The 16,030-nt window shown below is 46.2% G+C and overlaps 1 protein-coding gene across 1 annotated transcript; it reads right to left on the bottom strand.

Annotated features, from left to right (window-relative positions):
- Positions 1–5,072: 5,072 nt before the first annotated feature.
- On the bottom strand, positions 5,073–6,044 carry flbD (putative MYB family conidiophore development protein FlbD; the record flags this gene model as incomplete). The annotated part of the gene is made up of 1 exon (XM_022533644.1): positions 5,073–6,044. The coding sequence occupies one exon, from the start codon at positions 6,042–6,044 to the stop codon at positions 5,073–5,075; it is 972 nt and encodes a 323-aa protein (XP_022389250.1).
- Between the last annotated feature and the right edge of the window lie 9,986 nt (positions 6,045–16,030).

The following is a 16,030-nucleotide window of genomic DNA, read 5'->3' as shown; positions in this document are numbered from 1 at the left end:
CGAGATCCTCCGTCCACCAATGGGAAGGCCAGACACTTTGAATCTCAACGTTCCGTGCAGGAAAGGAAATCGATCAACCGGTCCGCCCAAGGCAAAAAAAAAAAGGAAAAGAAAAGAAAAACAGGGCAGATCCACCTTGCTTCAGGGGGACCGTGTGTGCACAAAGCTCGAAATCCAATTACCCTGTATCAACAATGCAGAGCATAAACCTACTCCTACTCCAAGTAAGCTACCAAAAAGCACATACCAACCCAGGTTCAGCTGCCATCTACATTTTTGTTTTGCCTGCTGTCTGAGAGCTCAGTTGGCAGTGGCTCCACCCTTCAAGCATGCAGCAGCCAGGCATGCATATGCAGAATCACAATGTCAATTCCCTATCGAGGCAGAGTGATAGGTTGCATATGCATTTCCCCTGTCATGTTTCCGCCGTTCCGCGTATTAAAATTTAAATAGTCACGAGTTAGCATGTTTTTGACATCTAACGGATGAACCTGGCTGCTTTTCGTGGAAAACGAAGAAATATGTGGATCCTTCTTTCTCCCTTACCGTGTAAAAGGTTTTTCTCTAAACGAACTACGATAGAATGGAAAGAGAATAAACTAGAAAAGGAAAAAAAGAAAAAGAAATTGTACAAACCCGCGGAGGTAGATAGCCAACAAACCACCCATCCCTACTTTACCCTGAGGACTGGAACGCTTTCTCCTCCCCGTTCCCAGAGGATAAACTACGGAATTCCAGATTATTGGATCCCCTAGCGCGACGGTGGGTGCGAGCTTCGACTGAAAATTGGGATCTGGATGTTCGAAACCTTTTTTTCTCTTTTTTTTTTTTTTTTTTTCTTTTTTTTTTAATTCCGTCTCTGGTTTCTTATGTCTGATTTGGTTCTGCACGTCCTTCTCGGTTAGGTTGATGATTGATCGGTTGTACCCGATAGCATGGTAGCTATTTTTTATGTTTGTTTTTTCCTTTTTGGTCCCGAGACTTGGCTACGGTGCATCTCGGGGAGGAAAACCCCCAACGCCAATGGAATCGAGAAAATCAAAGCGCGATTACCTGTTATTCCAGCCAGTGCATGATATTAAGAATCCACCACATTTCCAGCGGTGTAGCTACAATACTATACCCATAATGCGTAGTAACATACCTTCGATCAACCAACCAATCTCCTTAATCAAAATTATCAATCTGTGTCACAACCCCACTAATCTCGATTAGAGTACGGAGTACTTGCAGTATTGTAGCCGATAAAAATCGTGATCACTAACTGCGATCCCAGTCGTTAGTTAAATTTAGTTATATTAATAAGTAAATAAATAGATAGAAAATCAAATCAAAAAGTGTTGAGGAAAATAGGAAGAACAAGAAAACAAGGGGCCTCGGATTTAAATTCCGGCCCAGCATACACTATAGGGTAGGATCCGGAATACATCCCCTCTCGAGTCTCGACCCTCCGCCCGCTAAACCACAGTACTAAGCAGTAGTTGTAGTACGTAGTACTAGTAGCAAGGGTGCCTCCAAGTCCTACTCCGAAAGGCGATACGTCCTAGCTAGCGAACCTCCCCCACTTCAATATCAAACTCCAGATTATCCGCGGACAGCCATCGACGCGGCCGTTTCATATCTCAAACTAGCCGGCCCTTGGTTCTGGGTTCGGCTGCAACTCTGACCACGGGAAGATCACTGCGGTGGAAGGACCAATGGGCGTGGTCCGAGAAGATGTGATCCGGCCTTTTTTTCTTGATTTGATTTGATTGTATTTTTTTTTAATTTTTTGTTCTCTGGTTCCGTGAACGCTGAGTGCCCGATTCGGTACTGATGGAAGCTTTCCGTGGTTTCTTACTCCATTGGCCCGTTGGGGAGGAGATATTATTAGAATTTTTCCTGCAGATATGGATCTCGGGAGGTGAGTCAATCGTGGTTGTGAAACGCTGTTTTTTTGCTTGATGGCTGTTAAAATTGAGATGGGAGGACTGCGTAGGCTCTGCGATGCAGCGGGTTGGGATCGCTGAGATTTCCCAATTGGGTCAACAGTCTACGACCCAGGATGTTACATTCCGGGGCGTTAGCTCGGCAGCTCACTAGGCTACTCGCTAGACAGGGCCTGCACCGTAGCTTGACAAAGGCTGTGGATGGCCTTTGCACCGTAGTAGTATTCTATCTTCAACAACCTCAACGCACCTAGTGACTAGTAGAAATACTACTAGTATACAAGCCCGTTAATTAGTCACGTTAGGTCGAAGTCATTCCAGGCGTGGAGCCCTCCAAAAAAAAAAAAAAAAAAAGGAATCGAGCCAATCAGTCGTGAAGAGTGATCGATTCCCCACTGGAATATATTAAAGCCCTATTAAAGCCCGAGAGGATCTGCCAATCAGCGGCCACGGTTCCCTCTCTGCTGGTTGCCGATGAAGCAGGATATAAATACTTCTCATATTAATTAATTCCGGGTGATCAGGAGAAAGCAACTTGGGGGGTTTCAGCTGTCACTTGTTGAGATTAACTGAGCAATATAAATAGATTGAATCTTAATTTGTTTCGTCGTCTGACACGTTATCAGCAAATCTATTCATTTGATCTCTGGCGGATTTGGGGGCATCCCCCCTGAGGGACGTGTTGGTCTCGAGTAGAGAGTCAAAATGATTTTTTTTTTCTTTGCTGCAACGGTTCTCCACTCGGCTGAATCTCCTCATCGAATCACCACGATCGGATCGGAATCGGTAATGCGTCACGTTCGAGGGGAGGAGCGAGAGGAAACTAATCGTCCGCTAACTGACGCTAACGACGAGTATTCCAAATCAATGGGAAAACGATCGTCGCTCCGGTGCTGCGATCGTCTCTTGGTCCGCGCCAGGGGTGGATGAGGTAATTCGACAATCTCATTGTTCGTCACTAACTCCTGTGAGAGTCGGTTGGATAATTCGGCACCGGATGGCGGTTTTTATTTTGGTTGGGTTTTCTGAGCTTCGGTCGGGGTCACAATTCCATTTCGAGAATTAACGTTGGAAAGAAATGAATTTAGAGTTAAAAATTCGAATAAAATACCGAAGCGAGTCATGTCAGTAAGGTGCCAACGACTGGGAGAATGTATGTATGTATGTACCTTGTAGTTTAGCGACCTTCCACGGAGAAAAAAAAAATTGAACTGAGTAATTTTGGGTTCAATGATTAACATGCTCGGTTGCCTTTTCTTGCAAAGACGACGTGTAAGAGGGGAATAATGGCTGGCTGGAGTGAACACCGGTGGGAATGTATATCCGTAGTAGGTAGGAGTTAGATATCCGTACACGTACCAAATCGACACGCTCGCAGTGATCATGATTATATCACACATACATACATACGATGAGCAATCCAGCCAAGCTGATTGTGGCTTTTACACCGATCTCTCGGTGGTAGTACTGTGGCGAGTCGGACAGAGAAAAATCGTCGGCTGTTGAGGCCATCCTTCGATTACCATTCGCACAGCCCGTCGAGACTAAAGAACTAGAGTGAGATAGTGAGGTGAGCTGACCAGGGGGCCACACACACGTAGAGTGGCTGGTGTCTGTTTTATTTATTTAATTCTTCTTTTTTGTTTTCTTTGCATTTCTTTGCTTTTTCTTGGATCTGGTTTCCTGCGTTGTAACCCAATCCCTCGGTCATGCTAGCCCGAGAGCACATGTATGTAGATCCCACTTCGGTAAGAACGTCGAGAACGAACGGCAAGGCCCAGTCGCGAGAGGTACAGTATGTACATGCATATCGACATACCTGGTGGATACAACCACCACGTAGAAGGGTTCGAGCAGGCGTGTAGATCCTCCTGAAACCGTTGGCGATGATGCACAGGGAGATATCTAGATTCTAAGGGAGGGGAGAACAGCACCACCAACGCTCAAGCCCAGTGCAATCATCCCGCGATAAACTTTGGACAAGAGGAACCTTACCTACCAACAGTACGAAAGGCGACCCCAATTATGGGAACCTACTGCACGTCAAAGTTTGGATGGTGAACCATTGAGAGCTTCCAAGCGCCCTGGACCGAGGTGCGATTTGCATGAACCATCCTCCGTACTGGCTTTCTATCCATTCATTTGGGCCATGTCTGGAAGGATCCGTTGTGGATGGATGACAACTCGTCAGCTGGATTGGAAATTGATCTATCGATCACAACTTCCCAACCGAGCGTGGTATGCATGCAAAATGTTGGCGTCGAATTTCCTTTTTTTTTTCTCTTTTTCTTTTTTGTTTTAGTTTCTTTTTCTTTTCTTTGCTCTTTTTTTTTCAGAGTGGGGGAGGGAGCATCTCCTGTCTCATACCTAATGATCTTTATTCGATTTTCTCTGCGGAGAAGTGATATCGGTTGTGGTCTCCTCGCAGCTCGTTTCCGGATACCACTCGGCCGGTGGTGACCCCCTTGCGTCCTCCTCGTGAGGAACAGTCGCAGACAAATGCCGATGACAGCCAGCCACAAAAAGGGAGCTCAGCTGAAGTGTCTACGGTGGGGATACCAACCAACTGCCGTGCCTATCCAAGAATGTACGGCAAGAACGGGGAAGACATCCGGAGGGGAAAAGATCAATTAGGATTCAATATCATACACAAGAATTAGAAGCATCATAAGATTCATTGTAACCAACAATCAACAGCCAGGGGTATTATTAAAGTCCAAGCACACACAGAGTGGATACAATCGTGTATCCAGAAACACAGACCTGTACACATGCAGAAGAAAACAGATCGTCCGTCACTTCCGTCTTTTCTCTAAACCATCCAAGTAGTCATCCACCCAACGATGACCGTAGAATCAACAATTCTCCGAACATGCTTTTGTCCCAAACCAAAGCGGTCCCAAATTACCACGTGACCCGCCGTGGATATATACGAAAATCATCCAGCAAAATGTACATGATATAGATACAAAGGAAATGCAAAAAAAAAAACCAAAGAAAAAAAATCCAAAGGTCAAAAGAGTGACAAGGGGTCGGTCAAGCATATACATAACGCTTCCAGGATATCATCCGAAATGAAGCAAATTAAGGCAGAAAAAAAAAAGTATGCGAGTCATGCGATCATTCCAAAGCGAAGAATCGTCGTTAGTTCAGCAGGTTGCTGAGACCCATGCGCGAATCACGTGGGGATTCGGCTTTAGGTGCCTCTGGTCGGGATTCTTCGGGGGCAACGAGCCAAGTCTGCGACAACGAGGTTGAGTGCTGGCTCCAAGGCTGGTTGTCCGAAACCCATCTAGATTTGAAGGGCAGATCGGCAAAAGTGTCCAGCTTCTTCGGGGTTGGATAGATGTAGACGTCATCCAATGAGCTCTGCTTGCGGAACTCGCCGTATTGTTGGCGGGTGTCCACGGGGAATGGCAGGAGCTGTGGCGATGAGATGGTTCTAGGGGATGCGGAGGAAACTGAGTTGTGGTCTGAGATCATGGATGGTGGCTCAAGAGAGGGAGTATGAGAAACCTCCGAGTAAGCAGGCGAGGTCAAAGGCGTGTCGACCGGGCGGTTGAGAGCGGGGAGAGTGTAGATAGGCGTCAGTTGGCGAGGGCCGTCAAGGGAAGCGGTCGAGGTGGAGTCCCGTCTCGACCAGGAAGTAAGAGGTCTATCGGTCGAGATAGAAGTAAAGCGAGAGCGGCTGGTCGGGCTGCTCAAAGACACGGAGGCGCGCGCATATGGGGCTTCAATCCGACCATTGAAAGTGCGTGAGATGTGCGTGGTGCTTGAAGTGGGGAGACCTCTCCTCTTGCGGTTCATACTGCCGTTCCACCAGTTCTTTACTGCGTTGTCGCTGCGATTGCCGAGTCGTCGGGCAATTTCGGCCCACCGCTTGCCCATTTCGTTTACCATCCGCTCAATCATCAGACCCTCATCAGCGGAGATAGGCTCGCGGTTCAAAGATGGCTTGAGATTCTGGTGGAATCGTTCCCGGCATTGCTTGGGAGACCGGTAGTGCATGTGCTGCGAAATGCGCACCCAGTTGTTGGGGCCTTGTTCCCGAACCAACTGAAGTAGCAATTGATCCTCTTCAGGGACCCAAGGTCCACGGCGGTGAGAAGGTGCCATTGTAGACAAAGGCTCTGATTTTTTTTATTAAGTTCTTTTCACTTTGTTACTTTGTTCCCTGTGACGGTCAGTCAGATGGGTTTATAAGTAAGAGAAGGGAATGAGTGATCCGAAGTAGTGGAAAAGCAAAGTAATAAAGATGCAGGAGTGCCAGTAAATTAAAAGAAGGCACAGAGGGCGGGGAAGGTTGACAGTTAATATAATAAGGGAGGTTGAGTGCTTACCGATGGTGGGGGTTTTCGACTTAGTGCACCAGAGATTAAATCCCACAAGTGCTTATATATGTGTGTATGTTGGAAAAGGATAACCGGGTACCTGGATCCTGGAAAAGATTGGCTTGGTGGATGGATTGAAAGAATTTAAGGTTCGAAAGGTACGACGGTCCAGGTGGTAGATATATCTCCAGAAGGGTAAGGGGAAGAGACGGGAAATTTTGAAGTGATGAACAAGCAGGAAGAGGGATGAGGTATGATCAGTTTTATAGCAATAATCAGAGAATAGGTACAATGACCAGGGAGACGGGTCAGAGAAAAATGGACTACTGCTCCACATTTACAGCACGCTATAGGAGAAGATCTGAACCAAGATCTCGGAGCTGACAGTTGTCGGAGGTATAAAAATATTAAAATAAAATAGAAATAAAAAAAATTAATTGAAAATTAAATATTGTTTTTTGGTGTGATTGTTTTATTTGTTAATAATAAGAATTATTTTTTATTGTTATATTTTATTTTTCCCCCTTCCCGCAAGTTTTGTAACCACCAATGTATTGTCACATTTGTCATGAGCAATTCTGTATGTAATGTTTGTTTGTTAGGTAACTTCTGACTTTACTTGGTACACACTCATACCCTGAGTACTCGATATGAAAGGGGGGTTTGTCACCCTCTAACCGAGATTATCGCTTGCTGCCTTACTCCAGAGGCGCTCTCGATGTTATCCCTAGAGTCACAGGATCATTATTCCCAGAAGATTCCTTCATTGTTGACCATGGTCACTTAGAGGTATTGTACGCAAAATCGATGTACATTGTTTATCTAAATATGGAGCCCGGTATGTACGGATATACATACAGTACGGTGTACCCGACATACCTGGATACTCCTGAAGGGTTTCAACGTAACAACATAAAATACTCAAGTGGGGAAACCAAAAAGAGGCTAAAGATTCTTTGCAGTATCTTCTTTGGGTAAGACCCAACTTTAGCCTACAAATTGACAGGGTAATAATTTTGAAGCACACCCATGCACAACTTCACTCAAATTAATCATACATATTTTTTTGTCTTCAAAAAAAAAAAAAAGGACCAGGTTCTGAAGCGCAGGGGGAATTTCCGGATCGTGGGGGAGAGATTTGCCACTATATGCCATAGTAACAGACTCTACCACAAGACCGGTGTTGCAACAGGGATCCCTGTAGTACTAATGACTTGTGTGTGAAACATGAATATGCATCTACTTCGCTTTTTATTTCCTATTTGCTTTTTAGGTGTACACCAAACCAACATCGCGAGTCATTCATTGTATGAGAGACAACGACATGAGACCGTCCCCCCCGGACGGAAAGACTTTGTTAATCACCCCTCCTCGCAAGGCTTACCTGGTCACGATCTCCTCTATAATTATTATACATATGTATGTATGTACACCATCCCAGGTCCTCTTACCGGGTTTTAACTCCGATGCTGCCATATCGGCGTTAATGTCTAGAAACTGTAGTATCTGTACGAACAGACACGTCGTGGCTTCCAGATTAGTGCAAATCAGCCTCCATTCAGGTGACCTATTCTTTTATTTTTATCATTTTAGTCCATCTGCTCGTATATGCAGTGGAGACCATGTTCAGGGGAAAGTGTGGTCGGATGGCAGAGAACGGTCGTTCCTGAGTCAGTCACACGTCTCGTCGAAAAAAACCATTTAATTAAATGGGGTCCTGGAAAGTGAGTGCGAGGAAGACCCCACGGTATCAATCATTACGGAGTAGACTGAAAGGCGAAAAGGAAAAAAAGGAACAAGAAATTAAGGTCCGATCATCTCCGTGGCCCTAGTGTACAACCATGGCCGATCCACTCTCGACACCTTGAATATGAGGTTGGCCTATGCTCGTCTAGGTTCAGGGCCCTGACAGGAGAACGGGAGCGGCAGAAACGGTCTGTGGTAAGCGAATGAGGAAAAGTTTGGTGTGTTGGGTGAGCGGGGCATTTTTTTTTTTTCCCTTTTTCATGGTCAGAATTAGATATTCTTGCATATTAAAAAGTAAAAAGAATAACAATAAAAAAAATTATGGAGTAGGTAAATGGGAAAAAGGGGGGGTAGTGTGTGTATGTGTGTGGAAAAGGGAGAAACAATTCCGTGAAGAAAATAACAATAATATACATCTGATAATATTAAAAAATGATACTAGCGATATTAAGACTACAGTGTAATATATTCTTTTATGGTAAGTGCAAATCAAATATAATCGATCTTTCTCAGGATACTCCGTAGTTGGATATAAAAAAAAAATTATACAAACATATTGAGTTAGTGTTAAGCTAGTGTGGTCAAATTGGTATCATCTCGCGATCAAGGCAGACAAAAGCTTCATGGCCATAGCTCCGGGCAACAGCAGTGCCTTCCCAACAAGAAACGGCGACTTCGGGGACCCACTGCTGACTGGGCAGTATCCCTACCCAGTCATGGCAGACAGATCCTTTCGTGCATTGATAGTGCATCGCTCTTAGTCTGTTTTAAGAGGTGCCGACCTTAGCCTGGTAGCTAGTTGACCGGCAATGGGGGAAGGGTGGGAAAGGACAAGGCATTATTGACAGGTAGTAATTCCTTTTTTTTCTTTCTTTAATTATAATCAGCAAATGAGGCTAGAGAAAGGAAAGCAGAAAACAAATCAAAATCCAATAAAAATGGGGACGAAGGATGAGAAAACACCACCCGATCCAAATCCTCAGCCAGCCATGTTCACTTTATCTCTCCACTCCCCGTGGGCCGTTACTTGGAACATGAACCGTTGGTGTGGGGGCCATGATTGGCGCAGTGCGTCTAATTCTGACAATTTGGAATCATTAGACTTCGCTTTACTTGACTCGGGCAAGATCGTCCTGGAGATCGTGAATCTCGAATGGAGGGAACCTTTGCCTCGGTGCCAGTGGCTTCGCAAGTTACCGAACGCTTTCCAAGACCGAACTTGCCTGCGACAGGCTTAGTCATCCACATCACCCTCCCGATTAGGAAGCCTGTGAGGTCATCCAGCTCAGATGTTCAGCTCCATAGAACAACACAGCCATTGTTTGAGTCCAGGATCCGTATCTGCGCCTCGAAGAAGTATATTCTGGGCCAATTTTCAATTATTGATTGGTATTACGATGAAGAAACAAACAAAAAAAAGGTTTCGTTCGGAGAGATTACTGAGTTTACAGGTATGATCATCTCAATGCAGTTACAAATAGTCAAGATCCCACCAAACTCAAAGAGCAGGATCATGAACAAAAGTACCTGATAGCAAAGGTAGGAGGGGTGACAGTGTCCAACCACCTGCTTCAGTTCATGTTCCTGACTCACGTTCGCTGCTGGATACTGGGTCTCAGCTCACCTGTGCCGCCGGGGCAGGACAAAGGTTGACAGATCTCATGGGTCCCCTTCATGCAGTCTCCATTTCGCCTTCCATTCGCCTTCCACCATACAATGCTCCGTTTGGCTGTTGACCCTCCATCTACTAGTCCATGCATCATCATGCAGCTGCGCTCGAACGAACCGGCTGAAGAGGGTTAATAGATAGACGGGGAAGTCGGGAACTTCCGCAAATGGATGGGTAGTGAATGGACCATCCAGAAGAATGGCATTGAGCCGTAAATCCGGCTTCTCTGATTGGGTTGACCCCGACTTTTAGCCATGAATCGAGGATCCTGCGCACAGGGACGGTGCCGCTGTACTGGTGTTCACAGTGGGGAGGGCAACAAAAGAAAACAATCACGATGGAAAAAGCAATTAAATTGAACTATAGAGCACTATCATTCCTCCTATATCCACAAATCCTAGTATCATCGATCGGGCAATGCCATCGGAGAATTTTTCTCCGATCAGTCAGACAGACAAGACTGATTGGCCGATCTGGAAATCCTTGAGGGCCGAGTTCCAGGGCAGTGGAAAGGGAGTATTAAGCTTCGGCAAGGAAGCGATCAGGATGTGAAGAGATCGACCATGTGTAATGGAAGGCTCGCTTTACTGTGATGATAAGTAACATGCCTGATGCCGTCGAGTCTCTCCGTAAACTAGTGAAATGCTGTCGGATTGACTTTCGAAGGAAGCGCTGTCCTGCAAAGGGGCAGGACTCAATCACACCTCGAGAGCGGGAAACATGCAGTGTAGTGGATATCTCGCGCTGTCAAAACTGTCACACTGGAGCGGTATACAAACGCTATGCACCACAGCAACCATAAATTACATGACAACCAATATGACAAGGTCCACAGCACATGGCAGATACCACGAGCTGGAATATCAACTGTAATACCGCATACAATTCTTTTTAAATATTTTTTTTTCCAAAAATAACCCCCCTCAATTAAATTAATTTACTCCAAGTACGAAGGAAGATGATGCAGTGATCAGTCAAATATCATAACTAATTTAACCGGTACGGTCGATCCTTCGTCCAAGCGGGCGACTATTTAGGGTGCATAGGCCGCATGACGTGAGCCTCTATCGGACCGACTGATTGGCCAGCATATTTAAGGTATTTGTCATTCTGGGGCAGGTGGATCTCGTACAGTTTAGGTAAAGATAGGCGGAATATTTTTCTTCGAGAGAATCCGAAGCGGCCTCAATTCCCTTTCCTCGGAGAGCGTCCCATGTGCTCACATGGATCATCCAGACAATAGAAGGAGCTTCCTATTCTGGTAACGCTGAAACAAAGTAATCCAGGTGACTGGTAAGTTGTGAAGAACAACCATTGATGAACAATGATCAACCGTCACACATCCAATTTCGCTTGACAAGAATTATTCCTCACTACTATACACAGTATTTCCTATCCTCGATCGAGATATTACTATCCATTTTCAAACTGGTTGTTAGACTAGCATGTTGCACTATGCTTTCCCCCCTCTCCCCAAGGACCCAGTTCATGGCAAATAGTGGGGAAACCGCTATTCCCTGACGTTTTGTTTAAGTGTGATCTCGCCCTGAGCTTCGTTTATTGTTTGGGGCAGTGAAACTAGTCTACCTCTAGCACCGATGATGTCCATGGAGTTCCTCGGGGACCCTCGGTCTCCTCTCCTTGTACCTGTTATCTCCTAGGGGCCAGGCGATCTTTTGTCGAGCGAGCCAATGTGGTGCCGCCATTTCACATCTGTGGCCGGTCGTTGAATTGCCATGTGGACGGGTCCTTGCGATCCACCCTCGTGGTAGTACGCAGCAAACAAAAGAACTGTACACACAGATCCCATCCATACATCTTACGTATACACGTTGGATCTTCCCGGTTCAACCTAAATATTACTCGAGCCCTGTTGGATACATCCATGCCAGGTGAATTCCAGAGAAAGGAGAAAGAACGCAGAAAGAATAATACGACTCTTCGATCATCATTTCCGCAGGTCCAAACAGACAGGTCACAATACCCGATCAACGGCTGACCCGAAAACTGATATTTGACTATTGATTGATCGGAAAGCGCTTAGTGGAGTCGGAACCTTCGACAACGCGATACGCTAGGTACACACACGCTGACTGTTAGAGTTTTGGAACCCGAATGGTCGCCGGCGGTTACCCTCGAGCTGGTACCAATCAAAGGCCCGGGACGTATTTGAGTTCTCTCCTCCTAGCTCACTATCATCCTGCAGGACAAGGCGATCGGCTCTGTCAATTGCCTAAAAAGCCGTGATACATCATCCTCTTCACTATAATGGGTGAACTTGGATTGGATGCCTAGGGCATCACTACTAGCCGTACCAAACTTTTGGGCTTACGAAGTCTCGAGGCAGGTTCTTTTTTTTTTTTTTTTTTCTTTCTATCCATATGCCTGAGGGTAAAGGTTCAAGTCAAATAAAGCATGTACGATATGATGCACTGTTCGATGTAGGCCACAAATAATTACATGTATCACGCCAAGCGACCATCAGCACGTTTCAGGACATGTCTGGGGTTTGACATGGGTGAGAGTTAAGTAGTAATATCTCTTTTACGCAGGTTGTTCAGCGCTGTGTAACCCCCAAAAGGCAAATGAGCCAGGATTCCCGATGCAGGATGTCCTGTACGGGGGGTTTAGAGTGGAGCGAACGGCTCTCTCGCATCCGCAGTTGTTTCCTGACTGTCGGGACTCTGCGAACCTCAAGAGGCCCGAGCACCTCTCGGGACGGAGTTTGACTTGTTTGTACGGATCAGAGGGGGATGAAAACCCGGACAAAAAAAAGAAAGAAAACGAAATCAATGCCAAGGACAGGTCTACTTAGTGTCGCTGCGTACAACTCCATTTTGAATCTTGAGCAGCGAAGGATTGCGTCAATGGATCTACTACTATTTGTTTGACAAGGAAATCGCTGCTGGATCCTGTCTCAATCTAGTAGGAGTCCAGATGGAATGATGTTCTAGAGCAAAGAGTAACAACGGAGCTGTCATCCATCCACACAGCAGGTACTGAGAAATGATCGGCAGCTTGTAACAGACAGAATACAGGGCTGCATAAGATACCATTCCATACATACAGAAATACATCAATACAGTGACCGCATCATGGTTTTCATGGACTGGTCAATGGTAATATATATATACTCCATATATATATGTATCTCTCCCCGAAAACCGAAAGAAAAGGTATAATCAAGATAGTCTCGAGTTCACAGGTAAAATGAGGAAATGACGATACCCCACTAAGAGTTTAAAATCCAGAGAACGTTTTGTAGCAAGAAGAGGTACCAAGTAAACATACCAAAAATCTTGGGTCCATCGTTTTTTGTCAGAATCGATTTTTAACTCAATACCCGTAAAACGGTGAACCTTTCCCATGGGAGGGCTAAATGAAGATACCAAAAACCTAAATTTAGTTGAACTTGGCGGGTAGTTGTAACCTCGAGTCGAAGAACAATAATCTGGATCCTTGGGACCATGAATGACGTTGGAGGCACTACTACCACCCAAGGTTCCTCGACCTTGGAGAGAGATGTGTGTGTGTTTACGACAGGCTAAGACTGCCCCATACCTAAAAGGGGGGGGCGCTTGTCAGAAAATACGAAGGGGGTACCTGGTGGGCTTCGCTCCGTTGGGCGGCGTCCTGTTTTTGTTTTTTTTTTTTTCCTTCTCGGGCTTTACAAGTGAGAAAAGTGTCGGGGACCAAGTGGTTCCCGATTCGCCCAAGTGCCCGAATCTCCCCGTTCCGGTTTAGACTCCCTTCAGCCTCGAACTAACTTACTAGTCAAGTCATTTTGCTCCGTCGGACTTTGTTGCTGGTTAACCTTGCCCTAAACCTAACTCAGGGATTCGGACAACGACTATGTATGTCGAATTCGTATATAGCCAATTTATGCATAACATATCCCATCCATGACAGCCAGTCCCTTGGTCAGGTTGAACCTACGACTCGATAGTGGTTCAATAAATCCTACGCCTATGAATTCGTGTCCCATGTCTCCCTTTTGATAGTCTCTTTCCTAATCGGTGGAGTTATACATCCACGTCCCCTGTAGAGGAAAATTTAAAATAAAAAAATGGCCGATGGCTGATGCCCAACGTCAGGTCTAGAAGATGCTCATAGTGTACGGAGTACATTTGGTTCCTCATTGCCCTCCCCCAAACTGCCAAAGAAGGAGCGGCATCGTTGTGACGCCACATTCCCAATCTAGTGGTATAGGACCCTGCAAACTACCAAATGGAGAAGTCCCTCAACCTCGAAAGAGTAGGAGATATCGCGAAGCCTCTCCCTTTGTCACAACCCGAACCCATGGCAAGGTTCGAACGTTGTCTAGGTTCCAGATCCATGAAGTTGGGATCTCCTCAGTCCCGCCTCTATACGAAGAACAACTACGGAGACTCAAAGATGCCCAAAGCCACCTCGTACTGATTCTTTCACGCAGAACGGGTGACTTTCCGCCCGGCAGGAGTGGGAGGCCATCCGCCTCCCCATTGTATCCAATTGATTTGCGGGTCCGGTCTTTGGCTTCTGCAGGGATGCCACGGTGAATGAAAAACAAAAAGACGGCATCTCGAACATCTTGTTTGGCAACCACCCCCGCCTGGGATATCCCCATACATACTAGTCCGTGATCCTAGAATGAAACATGATCCTGGTAGAAACGTAGTGGCGTCGAGAGACACCGGGATGCGACAGGGCCAAGCATCGGATTTTCATCTCGCGTATGGCTAAAAAAGCCGTTGCACATCATCGACTGAGGGATATCTTGAACTCCCGTTCACAACGCGGTATCCACCTATCCGCTCGATTCTGGAATCCTTACCTATAGTATTCTATTCTTTGTTCTAGTGAGCTATCGGTGAACGTGAGCGTGCTGGTGGTTGCCTCATTACGGTCGGAATAGTGTCATATGGCCCACCAATGCAGACACTTTGACGACAGGACCAGCGTGTGGGGTGGGTTGCGGGCCATGAGACCGGATGATTTGACTTTGCTCAAAGACTATCAGTGCAAAGAATCCCACAGGAAAAATGCAAGATTGCAATGTCAAGAGGGGTTGCAGGCCCTTTTTCGGGCTTTGGTGAAACAGTCTGACAGATAACAATTCGAAGGTTCGCAGTCAATGCACTGGATAAAGACCTCCCCAATTAGGAAGTGACAACATGCTCGAGATTTACCAAACACGACGGGTTGTAACGTCCAGCGACCTTCGCCGTATTACGTCGAAACTGTCACAGATAAAGTAACTGACCGATACCGTACTCGTTGGTATATCTGGTCTATCTGCAGATAGCAGGCTATACTAGTCCACTGTCCCCCTCGGAGTGGCTCGGTGATCTTGATGGTGGAAGGCTGGTCAGATTAACGTCACCCGCGCATCCACTGAGTGGCCATAATCTGGCCATCTGCGGCATTTTCCTCCATATCCATGTAGATAGGTCGTCAGCTCGCAGCGTTCATGGAGGACTTGGAGACAATCTGACTGGGCTATCAATCTGGTCAATGTCAAATAAGGAGCGGTTCGCGCGACATCTTTGCCCCCGCTTGCATCCTCGTGGTCATGGATGTCCCTTGCATAAATCGTATATCTGTATGGGTGTGAAGCACAATCCAGTAATTGACAGGACAACTCAAACCTTTTTCCCATCAATGGGTTTCAAGTGAGGCCGTCAGTACATCCCTTCCTTACTCAGCCGGTTCGTATGCGGCACACTGCCGCCTCATCTTGATCATGGACTACTTGAGTGGTGGATCGTCCCGGTAGCTTTCCAGCCATTGAAGTCTCATGGAGCAAATGTAACCATAAATAACCTGCATTTAGAAACCTCAAAAAATGGGTTAGTTGTGGTGAAACAGCAGCGGCCTGATGATGAGGAGAGCCCGTGACAACCCCTTGCCTTTTTGGGTCAAGCCAACGTAGCTGTATTGTTCATTTCTTTGTCCACCACCGTAAGTGACTTCTTCACTAACAGAGTCGCTTGCCATCTACTGTCAATCTAAGAAGCTTTCATCCATACGTCGCCGAAACTGGAGAGTATGGCTGCCATTACGTACTACACACCCTACCCGCGAAAGCATAATCATTTGCCGTTCATGATCACACAGGGAACGATGAGACCCAGCATGACTCGAGAAGGAAGCAGGAAAATGCTTAGCGGGCCCCTCACGATGAATCCTTCCAGCAACATCTCGTGGGTTCATTGCAGCTTGTGCCCTTCGAGACTAGGTGAGCAACTAGTCCGTACAGAGCGACCTTTTATCGAGTAGAAAAGCGTACTGACGCCTGCACGGTCAGTGTTCTGGTCAGACATCCGGTAATAGTTGCAACTATCTTCGTCTGGGCCATGATCTCACTGTGACGAAAA

This window comes from Aspergillus bombycis (genome assembly GCF_001792695.1).
Source record: "Aspergillus bombycis strain NRRL26010 chromosome Unknown contig00041, whole genome shotgun sequence".
Taxonomy (NCBI): domain Eukaryota; kingdom Fungi; phylum Ascomycota; class Eurotiomycetes; order Eurotiales; family Aspergillaceae; genus Aspergillus; species Aspergillus bombycis.
Note: the sequence above shows the minus strand (reverse complement) of the source record. Positions and strands in the feature narration are given on the sequence as shown.